General features: G+C 41.4%; 1 protein-coding gene across 2 annotated transcripts in view; it reads right to left on the reverse strand.

Moving 5' to 3' along the window:
* Positions 1-3,838: 3,838 nt before the first annotated feature.
* SH3TC2 (SH3 domain and tetratricopeptide repeats 2) overlaps positions 3,839-17,094 on the reverse strand; it is a 76,812-nt gene continuing 63,556 nt past the window's right edge. For both annotated transcript variants that reach the window (XM_006863853.1, XM_006863854.1), the window contains 5 exons: positions 14,338-14,488; positions 10,956-11,078; positions 9,117-9,267; positions 5,650-5,846; positions 3,839-4,069 (listed from right to left, as the gene is read on the reverse strand). In XM_006863853.1, coding sequence (XP_006863915.1) covers positions 3,878-4,069; positions 5,650-5,846; positions 9,117-9,267; positions 10,956-11,078; positions 14,338-14,488 — 814 coding nt within the window. In that variant the 3' untranslated portion in view covers positions 3,839-3,877. The remainder of the gene's footprint in view (positions 4,070-5,649; positions 5,847-9,116; positions 9,268-10,955; positions 11,079-14,337; positions 14,489-17,094) is intronic.

Here is a 17,094-nt window from a genome sequence, read left to right on the forward strand (position 1 = left end):
ACCACCACCACCACACCACCTATGGCAGTGATACAGTTGCCTTTCATAAGATGAACTTATAAAGAGTAAAGGAAATCAACCAATTTAGATAAGGAATTTGGTAAATGACTGCTGAGATGATGCCCACTGATTAATACATGCAGACATACTATAAGGAGCCCTGGTGCGATGTTGTGGGATAAAGCACTGGACTGCAAGGTCAGCTCGAACCACAAGGTCAGCAGTTCAAATCCATTTGCCCTCCTCGGAAACCCTATACTGGGCTACTATGAGTCGAGACCGATTCAACAGCACTTAACAACAACAACAACATAACTGTGAAATCCTGAATTACAGAAACTCTGTCACTAAATAACTAAGTTTGTGGGTCATAAGATCCAGGGTACTATTGTCTGAAACCAAAAACCAAAAACCAAACCAACAACAACAAAAACCCACTGCCATAGAAACGGTTCTGACTCATAGTAACCCTGTACAGAGTCTCCAAGACTAAATCTTTACAGGTGCAGATAGCCTCATCTTTCTCTCACGGAGCCTCAGCTGGGCTTGAACCACCAATCTTGCAGACAGTGCCACCAAAGTTCCTTAGCCATTAACTAAAAAGTATCCATAAAGGTATGATTTCATGCCTCATATACGATCTCCTCCTTCCTGCTCATGCTGTTATGGAAGTAATATTATTGAAAAGGAATTCTGAAATACTCACACTTTTCACTTCACAGAGCTGAGCTCTAAGGTGCACAGAAGTTAAATGACTTTCCCAAGATCACACTGCACTTGAATCTCAAAATCAAGACCAAACAAAGATTTCCCAGCCCTCTAGTGAGTGAGAGTCTCCCCCGACTCTGATCGCTTCCACCCCTGCACATTCCCTTCCCCAAATAAATTTCTGTCAACAGAGTCATATTTTATTTACAAAGCACAAGCAAGCAAGCACACACATAATATAAAGGAATTTTAGAAGAATGGAAAAGCAAACAAGACATGGATAAAAGCAATCTTGGATTCCAGAGTGTTAACACTGTTAAGGAAGTATGTGCCTGAAAGCAGAGAAAACATGTTACAGGGTTTTCTCCACTGTTGCTTCTCTCTCCTTGCTTCTCACTTAGAGGAGATTTGAAGACTCAGGAACTAGGCAAGCCTTGAAAGTTTACAAGTGGGAGAAGGATTCCGATAAAGAATCATATTAACTAATTCTTCTTTGGTTCTGATATATGTATAATAAGACTCCCTTGTATAGAGGCCAAATAAATCTCTGTGGGTCATAAAAATAAAAAATAAACCAGCATCAACCACAAGCCAAGTGAACAAATAGCCATATTCAAAAAAAAAAAAAATTAATGGCATTTTCATACATTTTTTAAAAACCATTTTGTTGTTGTCGTTAAATACCATGGAGTCAGTTCTGACTCATAGTGGCCCTGTACATGGTTTTGGAGGCTGCAAATCTTTAAGAGAGCAGAAAACCTCATCTTTCTCCCGCAGAATGGCTGGTAGTTTCAAACTTCCGACCTTGAGGTTAGCTGCCTGATTCGTAATCACTACGCTACCAGAGCAAACCATTTTTTAAAACCAAACCAAACCCACTGCACTCAAGTCTATTTTGACTCATAACATCCCAGTAGGACAGAGTAAACCTTCATAGGGTTTCTGAGATTATAAACCTTTCTGGGAGCAGTCAGTAGCCCAATACTTAATCCAAAGCAACACCGGGGCTTCTTAAATTATTATATGTTGTAGTTGTTAAGTGCTGTTGAGTCATATCCAACTCATAGTGACCCATTATAGGGTTCCTGAGGAGCAGCTGGTGAGTTCAAACCACCAACCTCATGGTTCAAACTGACCTGGTGGTCCAGTGCTTTATACCATAGTGCCACACCAGGAATCCCCAAATGCAACATTACATCATATTAAGTGAAATACAGTCACCTCCCTCTTCACCCACCAGCCAACACCAAAAGGCTGAGACAGTTAAAGGAACCATACTCTCATAGGAAAACAAATTTGGAGGACAGTGGATAAGTTGGTGGTAAAAGAGAAGGTCTTGGGGAGTGGCAGGGTGTAAATCATGTCAAATGAGGAAATGGTTCATGGTATAGGCTCCAGGGTCACATGAGCTGTTTTCAAACACAAGATGCATAACTGTTCTGGAATGCATTTGCCCTGACCATCTCCAGGAATAGTGTTGAAAGGACTCCACATACGAGGTTAGACTGATTGGCCTCATCTACATCCTTCCCAGCTCAGGGATTTTAAGCTTGTGGTGGGAACAAAAACCACATTTATTTTAAATGGTCTTTGATTAGTCCTTTCATTTCCTTTCTAGGGAAAAATACTCTCTAGTATTTTGACAACCAAGCAAGCCCATGAGAAAGGATAGGATGTATTGGTGGGTAGGCAGCCTTGAGAACTAGAAGATGCAATGGTGACCTAATTCACTGCTCACTACACTACCATTGACAGGTTGGCCCAAGAAGCTAGAAGAACAGACAGTCTGGCAGTAATGTCTAGGTTGGTGGGTAACAGACTGTGAGCCTCAGGGCCAGATCTTCATGTATGTTCACACATTTCAGAGCAAGGGAGATTTAAAGTTCTTCCTGAGAACCATGAACCACAAAAATTTAAAAACCTAAGGACCACTTGCTTCAGGGTCTCTTGAATTGTTAAAAAGACACGTTTCCTGGTTTCTACACCAAACCTACTGACTCAAAATTGTTAGAAGTAGGAATCAGAAAGCTCATTTTCAAGAAACTCTCCAGCTGATTTTTATGCATACTACCATCAAACCACTGCAGCCTCAGGACAATAACCAGCAGGTAACTGACTCCTGCCAATAATGATGTGATTGAGCCTGGAAGGGGACCATTTCCTTGTTGAGCTTGAGATGACTATAACTTTGGCTGACACCCTGACTTCAGCCTTGTAGACACCCTGGGCCAAAGGACCCAACGAAGCCACTCTTGGTTTGCTGTCCTAAAGAAACAGTGAGATGATAATAAATGTTGTTTGAAGCCACTACATTTGAGGTAATTTGTCATGTAGTGATAAGTAACCAATCTAAATGGTTTGCAAAGGATCTACCCTGAAATCAATTAGACATCTTGGTATTTGACCCATCATTCTTCAAGATCCCATCTCAACTGTCCCTCATATAAAAGTGACAACACATGTGTAGAAATGTTGATGGATATTCAATAATATACACTGTTTGCATCATTTTTTATTAGAACATAAATATTTGATTTTTGAGCCTTATTCTTTGGAGAGCTTCTTGGGGTTTGGAGGAAAGGATAGAAATTGTGAGAAGGTGTCAGACCTCATACCCTGATCATCTCATCTGACCATTCAGAGGTGGTGTCTTTTGAATTCAGAATATGAACTCTCTCTCAGCCAGCCCCCATGAGTTTCCGTAGTGACACCTCCTCCAGTTCTAGTTGCAGAAAGAAAAGAAAGAAACCACCACCAGTTTCTTGGTTGGCAATGGGAGGTTATCTTTCCCTGAGAAAAATTAGTGGCTGACCTATGTTGTCATTAGCACAGTACTGTGCCTTGCTTCCTCACTTTGGGGGAAAGAGATCAGGGTCCCAAGAGGACAGATTTTCTCTTTTTCTCCACAAGAATTGTGTGCTAGGAAAGTGCAGTTCAGAGGTGACAATCACTACAAGTCAACAGGACAGGGACTGGAACCAGGACCTCTCTCCCTGCTCCATCATCACTGCCTTCTGTACACAGGAATGAGCACCTCTCCTTCTGGATTTTGCTCTTCGCATTGTAGAGTGATGCAACTGGATTAACCCTCCAGGATTAATGCCTGGGAGCCTGTGACAGAGGCGTGGTTTCTGGCCATGTTGTCTGGATAAGGTGGGATTAGCTCTTCTCAGAGGGCCAGTCCACCACCACTCAACCACCTTGCCCTCTCTGAAGAGCGCCCGGAGGGGCAGCTGTACCACAGGGTGCTCTGACAGACGTCATCCAACCTATTCCTGATGGTATCCTGCAGCTCCTCATCGTTCAGCAGGACCGCTGCTGCCAGGGCCAGCAGGAAGTACTCAGTGGCATCATGGGCATCCTGAACACATGACATAGGGACAAAGAAGAGATAACATGAGCACACATTTTCAAGAGAGGTTTTGGATATAGCACTGTACACTTTGGCTTTTGTCTACACAACATATTTTCCCACCCTCTTCTGGTTCTATGGCAGAGCACCTTTCTACTCCACTGTGGGCCCCTGAGTCCTGCTAATCAGACTTCCCTCCTCCTCTCACACAGTAAGGACATCTCCCTTGCCCAGGGACCACCAATCATGCATCAGCATCACCCTGCGTACGGTGGCCCAGGGATGTGTACATGGCCCCAGTTGGCCCATCCCAAACATATTCCAGAATGTTTTAATGTGTCCTACCAATTAGAGCAGCCCCTCAGTCTTTTAGATGTGATTTTGAGCCTACCAGCAGCTAGAAGGGAATGAGGCCAAGAAACATTAAGAAATAGAAGCATATTGAGCCAAGAGATACAGAAAGACATGGAGGAAATTCATGATGAGAGGCAGAGGCTCTAGAGCTGTATCAAACTAAATCCATATCTGAACTTTGCAGCTACTTGAACCACTAAATTGTCTTTTTACCTAAGCTAGTGTAAGCTGAGTTCTTTCCCTTGTAATCCACAGAATCCTTGGTGGATACAATCAAATCATACACACTTTGTCCCTGAACCACTCTTAGGAGCATCCATGAGCAGAAGAAAGATGTCAGGGAGTGACTTCAGTGGCCACTTATGCTTCTCTACATAATAGGGATAAGGAACAGATCCTTCCTTGGGTGAGATTCAAAAAGGGACGTCTGGTTCTTATTAACACTCACAAGTCAATAATTAATTCAGGCCAGAAACAAGTCTGGCAAATAAGAAAAGAACAGCAGAGCTGCCCTGAGGTCCCTGGGGATCAAACACAGGCGTGACTCAGAAGCCAGTGCATTAAGAAATTAAGGGTTGTGCTAGAGGGGACAAGGACCTCTGGTAAAGAGAAGTCAAACCCAAGGACAAAGGTCAAGGGTCATAGTTGAAATAGAAAATTATAGACCTCCAACACAGTTCTGGAAGTGACTGGAAAAATAAAAAGTATTAGAGTCAACTCTAGTAGTGCAAGCAGGAGAATCCTTTTTCAGAACCTAGTCATGCTTACATTAGAAGACCCTCATTCCCTCCAACATTTTAAATGTACTCACATTGCTTATCAAATGTAGCTTACATAACTTTGTAAGAAGGAGAGTTGCAGTTAACTTGTCACATTGCGTGTCACATTGCTCAATCTTTATTACTTTTTATTTTAGCTTGGGGGCTTAGGGTTCTTGTGTTTTGGGAGTCTCATATTTTCATAGGCTTTTAAGGTGTCTGATGGATAAAGTGGTCCCAGAAATCACATTTGAGCAAGGAAGAAGAGCCACTATGTTCTGTCTGCTCAGCAGAGATGGAAACACCCTTCAAGGTTTCCAGTGAGGCTAAGGAGAAAAGCCATTGTGTTCCTAGTGGGTCCTTTCCACTCCACTGGAGTCCTCAGATGAGCTCTTGGGTGTTCTGGACTCCATGTAGGTCAGGAAAGAATGTGGTTGGATGGTAGCTCTCATGCAGTCTTGAAAGCAGGGCCCTTACCTTCAGCTGATAGAAGGTGAGTCGTCCCAGACGATAATACACCTTGGCATAGTACAGGGCCTCCTTGGGACTTTGCAGCCACGGTGGGCAGAGGGACAGAGTCCTCAGGTAGCAGTCCTCAGCCATCTCATACAGATGCAAGGTGTAATATACTGTAGCCAAGCGGTGAAAAGCCACCAGTTCCTGCCTCTGATCTCCTAGGAAACGGAAGACACAGAGAGAGCTTCTGTAGCCAACATCCTGCATCATTCATTCTGCAAAATTTTTGAATTTCTTCAGTGTCAGGGACTGTGCCTAGCGCCAGAAATATGAAACAGAAATCTTCTGCCCTCATGAAGCTGACTGTGCCATGTAACACAGACACTCCTAAAATAATCACACAATAGATACAGAATTATACCTGCTACAAGGACTACAAGAGACAACACAAGACTCTATTAGAGTGACTAATTGGTGTATTTGAGGAGTGTGATTGCTCTGTAGGATAAGCACTGGACTCCAAACCAGAAGGTTAGTAGTTTGAGCCCACCAGCCACTCCATTTGAGAAAGATGAGGCTTTCTGCTCCCTCAAAGATTTACAGCCTCAGAAACTTTGTGCTGTTATTGATTATTGAGTGTTGTTCAGCCAGTTCCGACTCATAGCAACCCTGAATAAGGTTTCTGAGGAACATCTGATGAGTTCAAACCCACCTTGCTATCCAGTCCTTATCCTACAGCACCATATCAGGACTCCCCGGAAACCCTATACAGGGGTGCTATCAGTCCTGACCAACAAAATGACACTTAACAACAATTGGTGTATTTGTCCTTGTCAAGTTCTTAGAGATTCCCTAAAGAAAACTTTTTCCTTATGGCAAATGTTCCTGTCATTCAGGATTCTAGGAAACAGCATCTCTTTCTTAATACATGCCATTGGACATGATGACAAGATTATCTTGATTAAGTAACAATTCCATACAGTGAACAATTCTGTATAACAAATGTCTTCTCCATAGCAAGTCACTCTCTGTAGAAAACATGCCAACTGCTTTTACAGTTCTCTTGGGCTGCCACTTAGAGAAGTCACTCTCTAGTCCTTTATAGTCCCTGAGTGATGCAAAGAGTTAAGGTACTCAGATGCTAACTGAAAAGTTGGAGGTTTGAGTCTACTCCTAGGTGTTTTGGAAGAAAGGCCTGGCAATCTAACTCTAAAAATGAACCACTGCAAACTCTGTGGAGTTCGACTCTGACACACGGGGCATCCCCCAATGTCAGACTCAACACAAGAATGACATTTTTTGGGTTGTTTGTTGCTGTTTCTAGCTTCTTTACTGGCTTGCAGTCCCAGGCAAATCACAGAGAAATCATCCAATTCACTTTTTTTTTTTTTTTTAAGTTTTTATTGTGAACTGAGTGATAGTTTACATGGGAGAACATCAGCTTTACACCATCATTTCATTGCAATGATTACAATCTCCTCTGTGCACCATCATTCAACAATATTTACTTCCATTCCCTCTGTTTTGTTTGTTTTTGTTTTTGTTTTTAGTGGGGGGTGGACACAGAAACACTCAGGAATCTATAATAACTTAAACTACCAAAGGGCACATTCAGCAAGCCTGCCTCCTGGGCAGCAGCACTCAGTCCCTCTCTTCCCATGAGTCCAGAGTCCTCAGCTGCTCCCTCTCTCCATGTCCCCATCTCTGCCTCCATCTCTGGCGTCACTGCTTCTCTAAATAGGGTTCCATTCACTCTTAAACCATATTTTAGGACATTGGTTACTAATGGGTCTATGATTTATTTTGGTGGGCTTGTCGTTTTAATAACTAACTAAACTTTATTAATATAAAACATTCTTGAACAGGAAGCGACAGCTTCCAATCTTGTCTTTGGAATACTTGCATAGTGGCTGTTCAGTATTATCTTCATAGAGCTCACAAGCTAAAATTAAAGTCCAAAGCTGAGACAAATTCTCTGATATTGAAAAATCTAACCAGGGGAAATACATGCATACAGGGTGTGTATAGCCTCCTGTCAGTTTCCATCTGACAGGAAAAGAAAAGAATGCTCAGAGGGATCTGTCTGGGACAGCCTAAGGCTTTTCCTGAGATTAGCAGACAGGCAGCTCAGATAAGGCTTTCCACAGTAAAGGAAAAAGTAGGGAAAGGAGAGAGAGACTCTTTGAAGTGCAATTAGGCACAATAAAGTCCAATACCATCCACCTCTGGGCTCTTGAAAATGCCCAGAACTCCCTTCTAGAATCACCACAGAAAACATTACTTCCCTCCATATCGTCCTCTAATCAAACCTACTTTTCCTCAAGCACAACATTCAAAATGAGGTTTTGTTTTGTTTTTCATTCTGTTATTTTTCCACTTCAATGACATGCATTATTTTCCACTAGCTTTTGTTGTAAGTGCATGCTATTTTAGCTATGTTGTAAGTTAAGTTAATGACCCTGCCTGGGAACTTGACCTTCATTTATATTTTGCTTCCAATGGGAAATGTGCTTTTGACTAACAACCACCCAATTAAAATATTAAGGCACTATACTTTTGTGCATACAACAAAATATCATTTACTCTAACCTCAGGGAGTTGTATTAACTGTAAAATAAACATCAGAATGATACAAATTTTTGTATTATACTTATCAAATTATACTTATCAAAGATTATGTGCCAAGCATCTCACTGTGTCTTTTAAGTGGATAATCATTAGTCTGCATAGCAACTGCATGGGTAGGTGCCATTTTTAATCCTGATTTGCCAGTGATAAACTTGAGGCTAATGATAAATTTGAGTACTGGTGGAGCGCTGTAGGATAAGCACTGGATCAAAAGGTCGGTTTGAACTGACAGGTCAGCAGTTCAAGCTCACCAGTCACTCCTTGGAAACAGGGTCATTATGAGTCGGAACCCACTGGATGCCACTTAGCAACAACAAAGATGGATAAAGAGTCCTTGGGTGTTGCCAACAGTTAAAACACTTACCCAAGTGTTTTATTGGTGGTAATTGTAACATTGGAGGTCACACTCCACCAAGAGTAACCTCAGAAGAAAGAGCTGATGATGGTCCACCTCTAAAAAACAGCTATTGAAAACCCTGTAGTACACAGTTCTATGGGGTTACCATGAGTTAGATTTGACTCAATAGCCACTGGTTAGTTAGTAAAAGATGGACAACAAAGTATTAACAGCGTAAGCGCTGGAATCAGACAACTTGAGTTCAAATCTCACGTCCATCGTCATAGGGAGAACTTACAGACCATTACTGTTGTTGTTAAGTGCCATCAAGTAGGTTCTGACACATAGCGACCCTGTATAGGGTTTCTAAGGAGTAACTGGTGAGCTTGAATCACCGACCTTTTGATTCAAACTGACCTTAAGGTTGAGTACTTTTCCTATAGTATCACACCAGGACTCCATCTTTAGGCAGCTTTTAACCCTGACATTCACAGGGTTACCTCCCACTCATAAGACCTCCTACCTGTGACTGTGCTGAGTCTAGCAGCCAGGGTGGCAAATTCCAATGCTTTTTCATAACCTTCAAGGCTGATCTGCAGCTCTGTCAACTTGTTGAAAATCCGGAGCTCGGTTCTGACTGCTTTCATCCTTCTTGCTAAAGGAACAGCCCCTGCCTGAGAACAGATGCATGAGAAACCTCAGTTACTCTAGCTAAAAACCATCAGTAGATTCTGTACCCCAAAAGCCTTACTGAGGGAAGGATGGCGAACTAAACTGAAGTGGGGAGGACCACATTTCCACATATGCCTTTTCTCAACTGGCTCTTCTGTTCCTTGCTCCTGGTTGCTTTGCCCAGATCTTTAAGGTGGAAGAGCCAGAGATCAACAGGTCTAAGCTTGTCTCCTAAAACTGGAAACTAACAGCAGGAAAAGAGGAGGACTTTTTTCTAATGTCATTTTCCAGCCATGTGCTCCCATGGCACCCTATGCACTAGTCTATAAAGTATATATATGAAAGACATGCAAAGAACTTAGCCTAGTGTTTGAGCATGCTTAATAAGTGATCATTTCCATTATCTCATTATTCTATGATTTTAGGGCAATTGCTTTATCTCTTTGAGGCTAAATTTTCTTATCTATAAAATTCATGTGAAAATAAGCATGTCAAGAGTCAAGGACTTGTTTCCTGTTCTCCACTGTCTCCTACCCCTAACTTGATTCCTGGAGCATATTGTGTTGCTCTTAAATGTCATCAAGTAGATCCGACTCATGATGACCCCGTACAGGGTTTCTGAGATGCTGCTGGTGAGTTTGAACTGCCAACCTTATGGTCAAGTGCTTATCCTACAGTGCCACATTAGGCTTCCATACTTACAGCACCTGGTATTCCCAGGTGGTCTCCTATCCAAGTACTAATCAGACCTGACCCTGTTTAGCTTCTGAGATCAGAAGAGATTCGGGACATTCAGAGTGGTATGGCTGTAGACTGGGACATATTTTGTTGTTGTTGTTGTTGTTGTTAAGTTCTATAGAGTCGGTTCCAACTCATAATGACATATTAGGTGATTAATAAATGTTTCATGGCTGATAAAGAAATGAAAAAATAAATGAGTGAATAAATATCTGAATAAATGAAATTTTAGGGTCAAATAAGATAACGAGAATTTCTAAACTTCATTCATATTTAAACAAAAATAATAATTTTAATATATCTACTTACCACATGGACATTTATTTAATTCATGTTACTTCTTAAACTAATGTCCTTTTACTATCTTGTCTTATCCTAGGCACACTATCTGACCCCACCATTACATAATTACTATACATTTTTAAGTTTATAAAATATATTTTGATGCATATTTAATAAAAATATAATAAAATAAAAATGTTTATCCATGTACCACTTTAAATCATCTCCCATGCCACTTGTGTACACAGGAACATTCTGGGAGAGAGGTGTCTTTATTATAGAGGTACTTGTGTTGCGATGATGCTGAATATGTTTCAGCAGAGATTCAAGACTAAGACACCCTGGTGATCTGCTTCTGAAAATCAGCCAATGAAAACCCTGTGATCACAACAGCCCAATCCTCAACCAGTCATGAGATTGGTTGTTTCATTGTACATGAGGCAGCATTTTGTTCCATTGTACATAAGGGCCGTCATGACAGAGCAGCTAACAATAACAAACCCCAGTAAGAATACTTTATTAAACCTGACAGCAACTGAGTTCATCAGATCCCTCCCAGAGAACCTACAAGAGAGAAGAGGAGAAAGAGTATATGGACACTGGTCAAGGAAGGGAAGAAAAAGAAATACCAAGCAGGGAAATACCCCAAACTAAGTGCAGCATGACTTACTCTGTAATATTCCACTGCCCGATGCCTATTGCGGGTCCCATTGAAGAACACATCACCAGCTTCTTCATAGAGTTTAAGAGCCAGGGAGGGCTCATCTGACTTCAGGGCTGTCTGGACAGCTGCCTGTGGAGGGAACAGAGACAGTCATCAAAGGTAGAGACAAAGGTTTCCAAACCTCCACAGGACTGGCAGTACTGAGATCCTGACTACATCATTTAGCTTTCTGCTGCAGTCCTCTGTATCCTGAATTGTGTTATTCACACTTAGGACTGGTAAGAAACTTTAGAGATTGTCTCAACTTTTCCCCATCTTGGTATGAAAGATCACTTTTGTTGATATGAAATAATTTTCAGCAGTATATAGACAAATGTTTCCCATTTAATAGTTCAGTATTTCTTTTAATTTGTGTTTTGGGTTGAATTATGTCCTCCAAAAGTATGTGTCAGTTTGACTGGGCCTTGATTCTCAGTGGTCTGGTAGCTATGTAATGATGTAATCATCTCCCATGATCTAATCTGACCAGATTATCACAAGGGGATTATATAAAGGAACTAGGGTGGGATATAACACCTTTAATCAGACCATAACTCTGATCTGATGTAAGGGGAGCTTCTCTAAGGTGTGACCAGCATCCCCTTTAATCTTACAAGAGATAAAAGGGGAAAGAAGCCAACAGAGAAGAGAGACTTCATTGACACAACAACAAAGAGCCGGAAGCAGAGTGCATACTTTGGACCTGGGGTTCCCTGCAACCGAGAAATTCACAGACTATCAGGGAAGTCTGATGCCAAGACACATGGAAATCTCCAAGGAATGCTGGACCCACAGATGTTGAAAAGAATCAAGAACCTTTGCCCAGGCCTGACAGAGAGATAGAGCTGTTGCACTGAACAGTTGTTGGTGGTGGTTGTGTGACATGGAGTTGGTTTTGACTCATAGAGACCCTGTAGAGGATTTCCAAGGCTGTAAATCTTTATGTGGGTAGAAAGCCTCATCTTTCTCCTCCTGGTGCCCTGAATATGGACTTCTAATATTCTCTGAATTGTAAGAGAATAAATCATTGTTTCTTAAAGTCCCCCACTATAGCAGTACTGGAGTCCTGGTGTGGCACTGTGGGTTACTGCACTGGGCTGCAAAGTTGGTTTGAACAGCAAGGACAGCGGCTCAAGCTCACCAGCTGCTCCTCAGAAACCTTATACAGGGTCACTATGGGGCAGAACTGACTCGACGGCACTTAACAACAACATAGCAGTACTATACAACAAAGGCAATGTGTTTCTGAGAAAAATCAATAGCCCATTAAAATTTCAATTTCAGATGGCACTGTTTAGAATAAGGCTAAGTTTAACAAGGTAAGCTGATCTAAAGTTGAGTCAAAAAACAATAAGTATGAAGGGGTCAACAAAATGTTTGTGGAAAAACAGAATTTTTCTAGAGCTTTTTGAAGTTCCCTCATACATAATGTTACAGAAAGTACATAGTTAGCTATAAACCATGAACTTCATGTATAAATTATTTAAAATTGGAAAATACAATGATCTAGTTCAACACCTATGTTTTCCAGATAAGGAAACCGAGGCTCAGAAAGAACTTCTCCAATGTCATACCAAGAATTATCCATAGTTGCTTATGATCCACAAGTCAAATGCTTTTGCATAGTTAATACAACACAGATAAACATCTTTCTGATGTTTTCTGCTTTCAACCAAGATCCATCTGACATCAGTAATAGTGTCCCTCATTCTATGTCCTCATCTGAATCCTGCTTGAATTTTTGACAGTTCCTTGTTAATCTACTGCTGTAAGTTTTTGAATTGTCCAGCAAAGTTTGACTCAAGTGTGATGTTAATGATACTGTTCAATTATTTCCACATTCTGTTGGATTACTTTTCTTTGGTCTGGGCACAAAAATGGATCTTCTCCAGTCAACTAGTCAGGTAGTTGTCTTCCAAATTTCTAGGCATAGAAAAGTGAGTACTTCCAGCTTTGCATCTGTTTGTTGAAACATCTCAATTGGTATTCTGTCAATTCCTGGAGCATTGTTCCATTGTTCCTTTTTTTTTTGCTACTGCTTTCAGTGCAGCTTGGACTTCATCTTTCAGTACCATGAGTTCTTGATCATATTGTTATTGTTGTTGTTAAGTGCAGTCGAGTCAGTTCTGACTCATATCAACCCATATAGGGTTTCCAAGGAGCAGCTAGTGAGTTTGAACCACTGACCGTGTTGTTCAAACTGACCTTGCAGTCCAGTGCTTTCCCCACACTTCCTAAAATGGTCAAATGTCAATGAGTTGATTTTTCTTCCCTTATGTTTTCTAACTACAAATCTTTGTACATTCCATTCTAATACCTGACTGTCTTCTTGAGCTAACCTTAGAAACCTTCTATTCAGCTCTTGTATTTTGTCATGTCTTCCATAGAGCTAGTCTATCTCCAAAAGCAAGTTTCATAGTCTTTTCTGATACCCATTTTGGTCTTTTTAATGGCTTTTTGCTTTCTTCATGCTTGTTGTCTTTGATGCCATCCAACGATTTATTTGGTCCTTGGTCATTAGTATTCAATGTGTCACATCTATTCCAGAAATGGTCTCTAAATCTAAAGTGGGATATACTCAAGGTTGTACTTTGACTCTCGTGGACTTGTTTTAATTTTCTCCAGCTTCAACAAGAACTTGTATATGAGCAACTGATGATCTGTTCCACAGTCAGCTCCTGGCCTTGTTGGGACTGATGATATTAAGCTTCTGTGTTGTCTCTTCCCACAAACATAATCTATTTGATTCTTGTGTATTTTATCCAGCAAGGTCCACATATATAGGCATATATCTATCTATCTTACCCAATCCTTACTCTATGAGATACTTAGACTCAGAGATGCAGAGAGCTCATGTAGCAAGTCCAAGTTCTCACAGTCCATAAGTGATGGCCTTATGATTGGATTCCAAGTCTGTCTTTCTCCAAAACCCAGGCCTTTAATCAATAGCTTTGACTATATTTCAGATAGTAAATGTGTGCAATAAAAAACAATGGTAAGAAATCAATAATGTTAACATCCTGCACACACATCAAATTGCCACAAAATATTGAAATCAAATATGTGTTCATCTTTGGAAGGATGGGTATATTTGTTGTGGTAGGTGAGGAAATCAACCCTAACTGCCTTCTAGATCTCACAAATGTTGATGAGTACAAACTGCTGGCTAAAAGGTCGGCTGTTCACCACCTACACTCAGCCTATCAGCTGGTTTTGATCAAGCAGCCATTGAGCAATATAAATTGTCTACGACTGAGTGTGACTATCACCTGGTTCTAGCTATTCAGTTTGAAGGCATGACTGCTTCCCAGAGTTAGGAGAATCCCCAAGAGTTCTGTCAGAGGCTTACCTGAAGGTATGGCTCTACCAGCTCATCTTCCTGCAGGAGGTAGTGGAGGCGCCCTGCCCCAAGCCAGGCCTCAGCAGCCTTGTCTCTCTCCCCCAGGTCAATGAAGATACGCAGACTCTCCTTAATGCAGATGAGGGATCTCTTGAGGGACCTGGAGGAGGGGCATGGAGTCATAAGTGTGGGGCTCCAAGAGACCTCAGAGGTCATCCAGCACAGAAGGAAACCAAGGTGCTGGCAGATCACACAGAGAGATCAGGGCCTGATTTGAATCCCAGCTCTGCTCAGCCAGCCATGTGAGCTTGATAATGTACAAAATCTCTATGCCTCAGTTTCCTCATCTGTGAAATAGAAATAAACTTCAGAAGATTATCGGGGAAAATGATTAAGTTAATAAAACTATAGTACTTAGAACGGTGCTTGGCATGTTGCAAGTACCTAATGAATGTTTAATGTTATTTATTATGTTATTATTATTATGTCCTGACATATAATATTTTCTTCATAAGCACTCACCCACAATAGATTTCAGATGCATACTTATTGAATGAGTGCATGAATAAATGGCCATTTAATGACTTTAATAAATGGTCATGTAATGACTTTAAACCATCAAAAAGATTCTGAGGGTTTTATTAAGAAAAACAAAGTAGGCTGAAAGTTTTAAAAAGTTGAAGCTTAAAGGCCATTCTTAAATTATCTGGAAAATAGTCTTATGTGAGAGAACTCCTCCACCGTGTTGCTGTTGTTGTTAGTGCTGTTGAGTCAGTTTCAACTCATAGCAACCCTGTATAGGCTTTCCAAGGAGCAAGTGGTGGGTATCAACTGCCACGCTCGTGGTTTGCAGTTCAGTGCTGATTGTACAGCACCACACCAGCACTCCATGCCAAGGTATTAATGAGGAAATAAAGTCTAAGGCAATGTAATGTAAAATTCTCAGATTCAGAATTTTAGTGTGAGAAAGGGCACCTAAATAGTAGTTCTCAACTTTGGCAGCAATTAGACCCACCTAGAGTTTTAAAAACATACATATACAGCCCAAGTCATCCTCAGGATGTTGAAATGTTATGCTAGCCTGAGGGCCTGAATTTCTAGGAGGGTGACCAGACACCAGCATTTTGTCAAAGTTTCCAACTTACTTACTTGGGTTGAGACCCGATCTAGTCCTGGAGCCCTGGTGTAGCATTACATAGTACACACTGGACTGCTAACCAAAATGTCCGCAGTTGAAACCCACCAGCCACTCCTCAGAAACCCTATACAGCAATGCTATGAGTAAGAACCAGCTCAGTGGCACTTAACAACAATCTAGTCCAAGCCCTTGTTGTGTAAGATCAGCAGTTCAAATCTACCAGCAGTTCCACAAGAGAAAGAAGAGTCTGGCTGCTCCTATAAAGATTTACAGTCTCTAAAATTCTGCCTAGCATCATTGTGAGTTAGAATCTACTCAATGGCATTGGGTATCATTTAGTCTATTCCCTTTACTTTATAAACAGGCCCAGAGATAGAGTGTGACTTGCACAAGGTGGTACAGCACATTAGAGGAGAAACCAAGGCCACAGCTCCCTCTCCTAAGTCCCAGTCCAGGGCTAGTCCCATAACAAGCATGTTCCTCTGAGTATGATTCACGGCCTATCTACATCAGCATTACCTGAGGAGCTACCTCAGACTGACTGGAACAGACGCATTAGGGTTAGAACACAAGACATCTGAATTTCTCAAGGAGTCTAAGGTGATATTCACCGCAGTGTGAGAACCAGTGAATCAAACCATGCAACACCCTTCTAGAAATGTTATCATCAACCAGTCTGAGAACATCAAACAGGGTTACTGTCTCATCATAGGTAATCCAGTCTCCAGACCCCATGCACAGCAATGGAAACATAGGGTTGCATTTGAATAACAAAGCCCTGATCCATTTTGCCAAAGAGACATCTGTTGGCCTTCTGAAGAGTCATGCAATGCCCCTTCACCCTGCCTTAGACATGAGCTTTATTTACAATCCAAGGATGTACATTGCCTAAACTGACACTTTTTCAAGTGTCAGTTTATCAAACTTGCTGTTGAGATTGTGCTGTGAACTAACTTCCATACAAAGCTGAGATGGTCACCCACTTCTCTGGTTGAACTACAGTAACTACAGGCCTTTGTCACTGTAGGAGCCCTCGTCCTTCTCTCACCCACACAGTGACCTCAAACCTCAACATCAAGAGGTCTGGTACACTAGCCTCTGCTGTTCTTCCCATTTGTATAGACACAGTTAGATGAAGACAGCCCCCATAAGTCTAGTCCTGATTGTATTTCCTACACTGTTTTCATTTTTTACCATTTACTGTGCTGGGAAGCCCTTAAGTTGTGGTTGTTCTCTCCAGGCCCCAAGGTTTGAGGTTATAACAGAGAGATTAACTAGCAGAGCAGGCACTTTTTGGATATTTTTCTCTTTAAATTCACAATGACCATGGAAGAGAGAAGATCAGGATATCTCTACAGAAAAAAACCCATCTAGGGAAAGCAGAACTTAGGGGCAAATGGTTCCTCCCACAGTACAAGGGAGACTTATTATGAATGATGCAGAGTCTTCCAAAGGAAACTGCCTCCCACCAAGATTTCTTCCTGAAACATGAGGTCAGAGGTTCAAACCCACCAGTCACTCCATGGAAACTCTATACAGGGTCGCTATGAGTTGGAACCAATTCAACAGCACTTAACAACAACAACATTGCCATAAGGTGCCACTGAGTCAATTTTGACTCATAGTGA

This window comes from Chrysochloris asiatica, unplaced genomic scaffold, assembly GCF_000296735.1.
Source record: "Chrysochloris asiatica unplaced genomic scaffold, ChrAsi1.0 scaffold00057, whole genome shotgun sequence".
Classification (NCBI taxonomy): Eukaryota; Metazoa; Chordata; class Mammalia; order Afrosoricida; family Chrysochloridae; genus Chrysochloris; species Chrysochloris asiatica.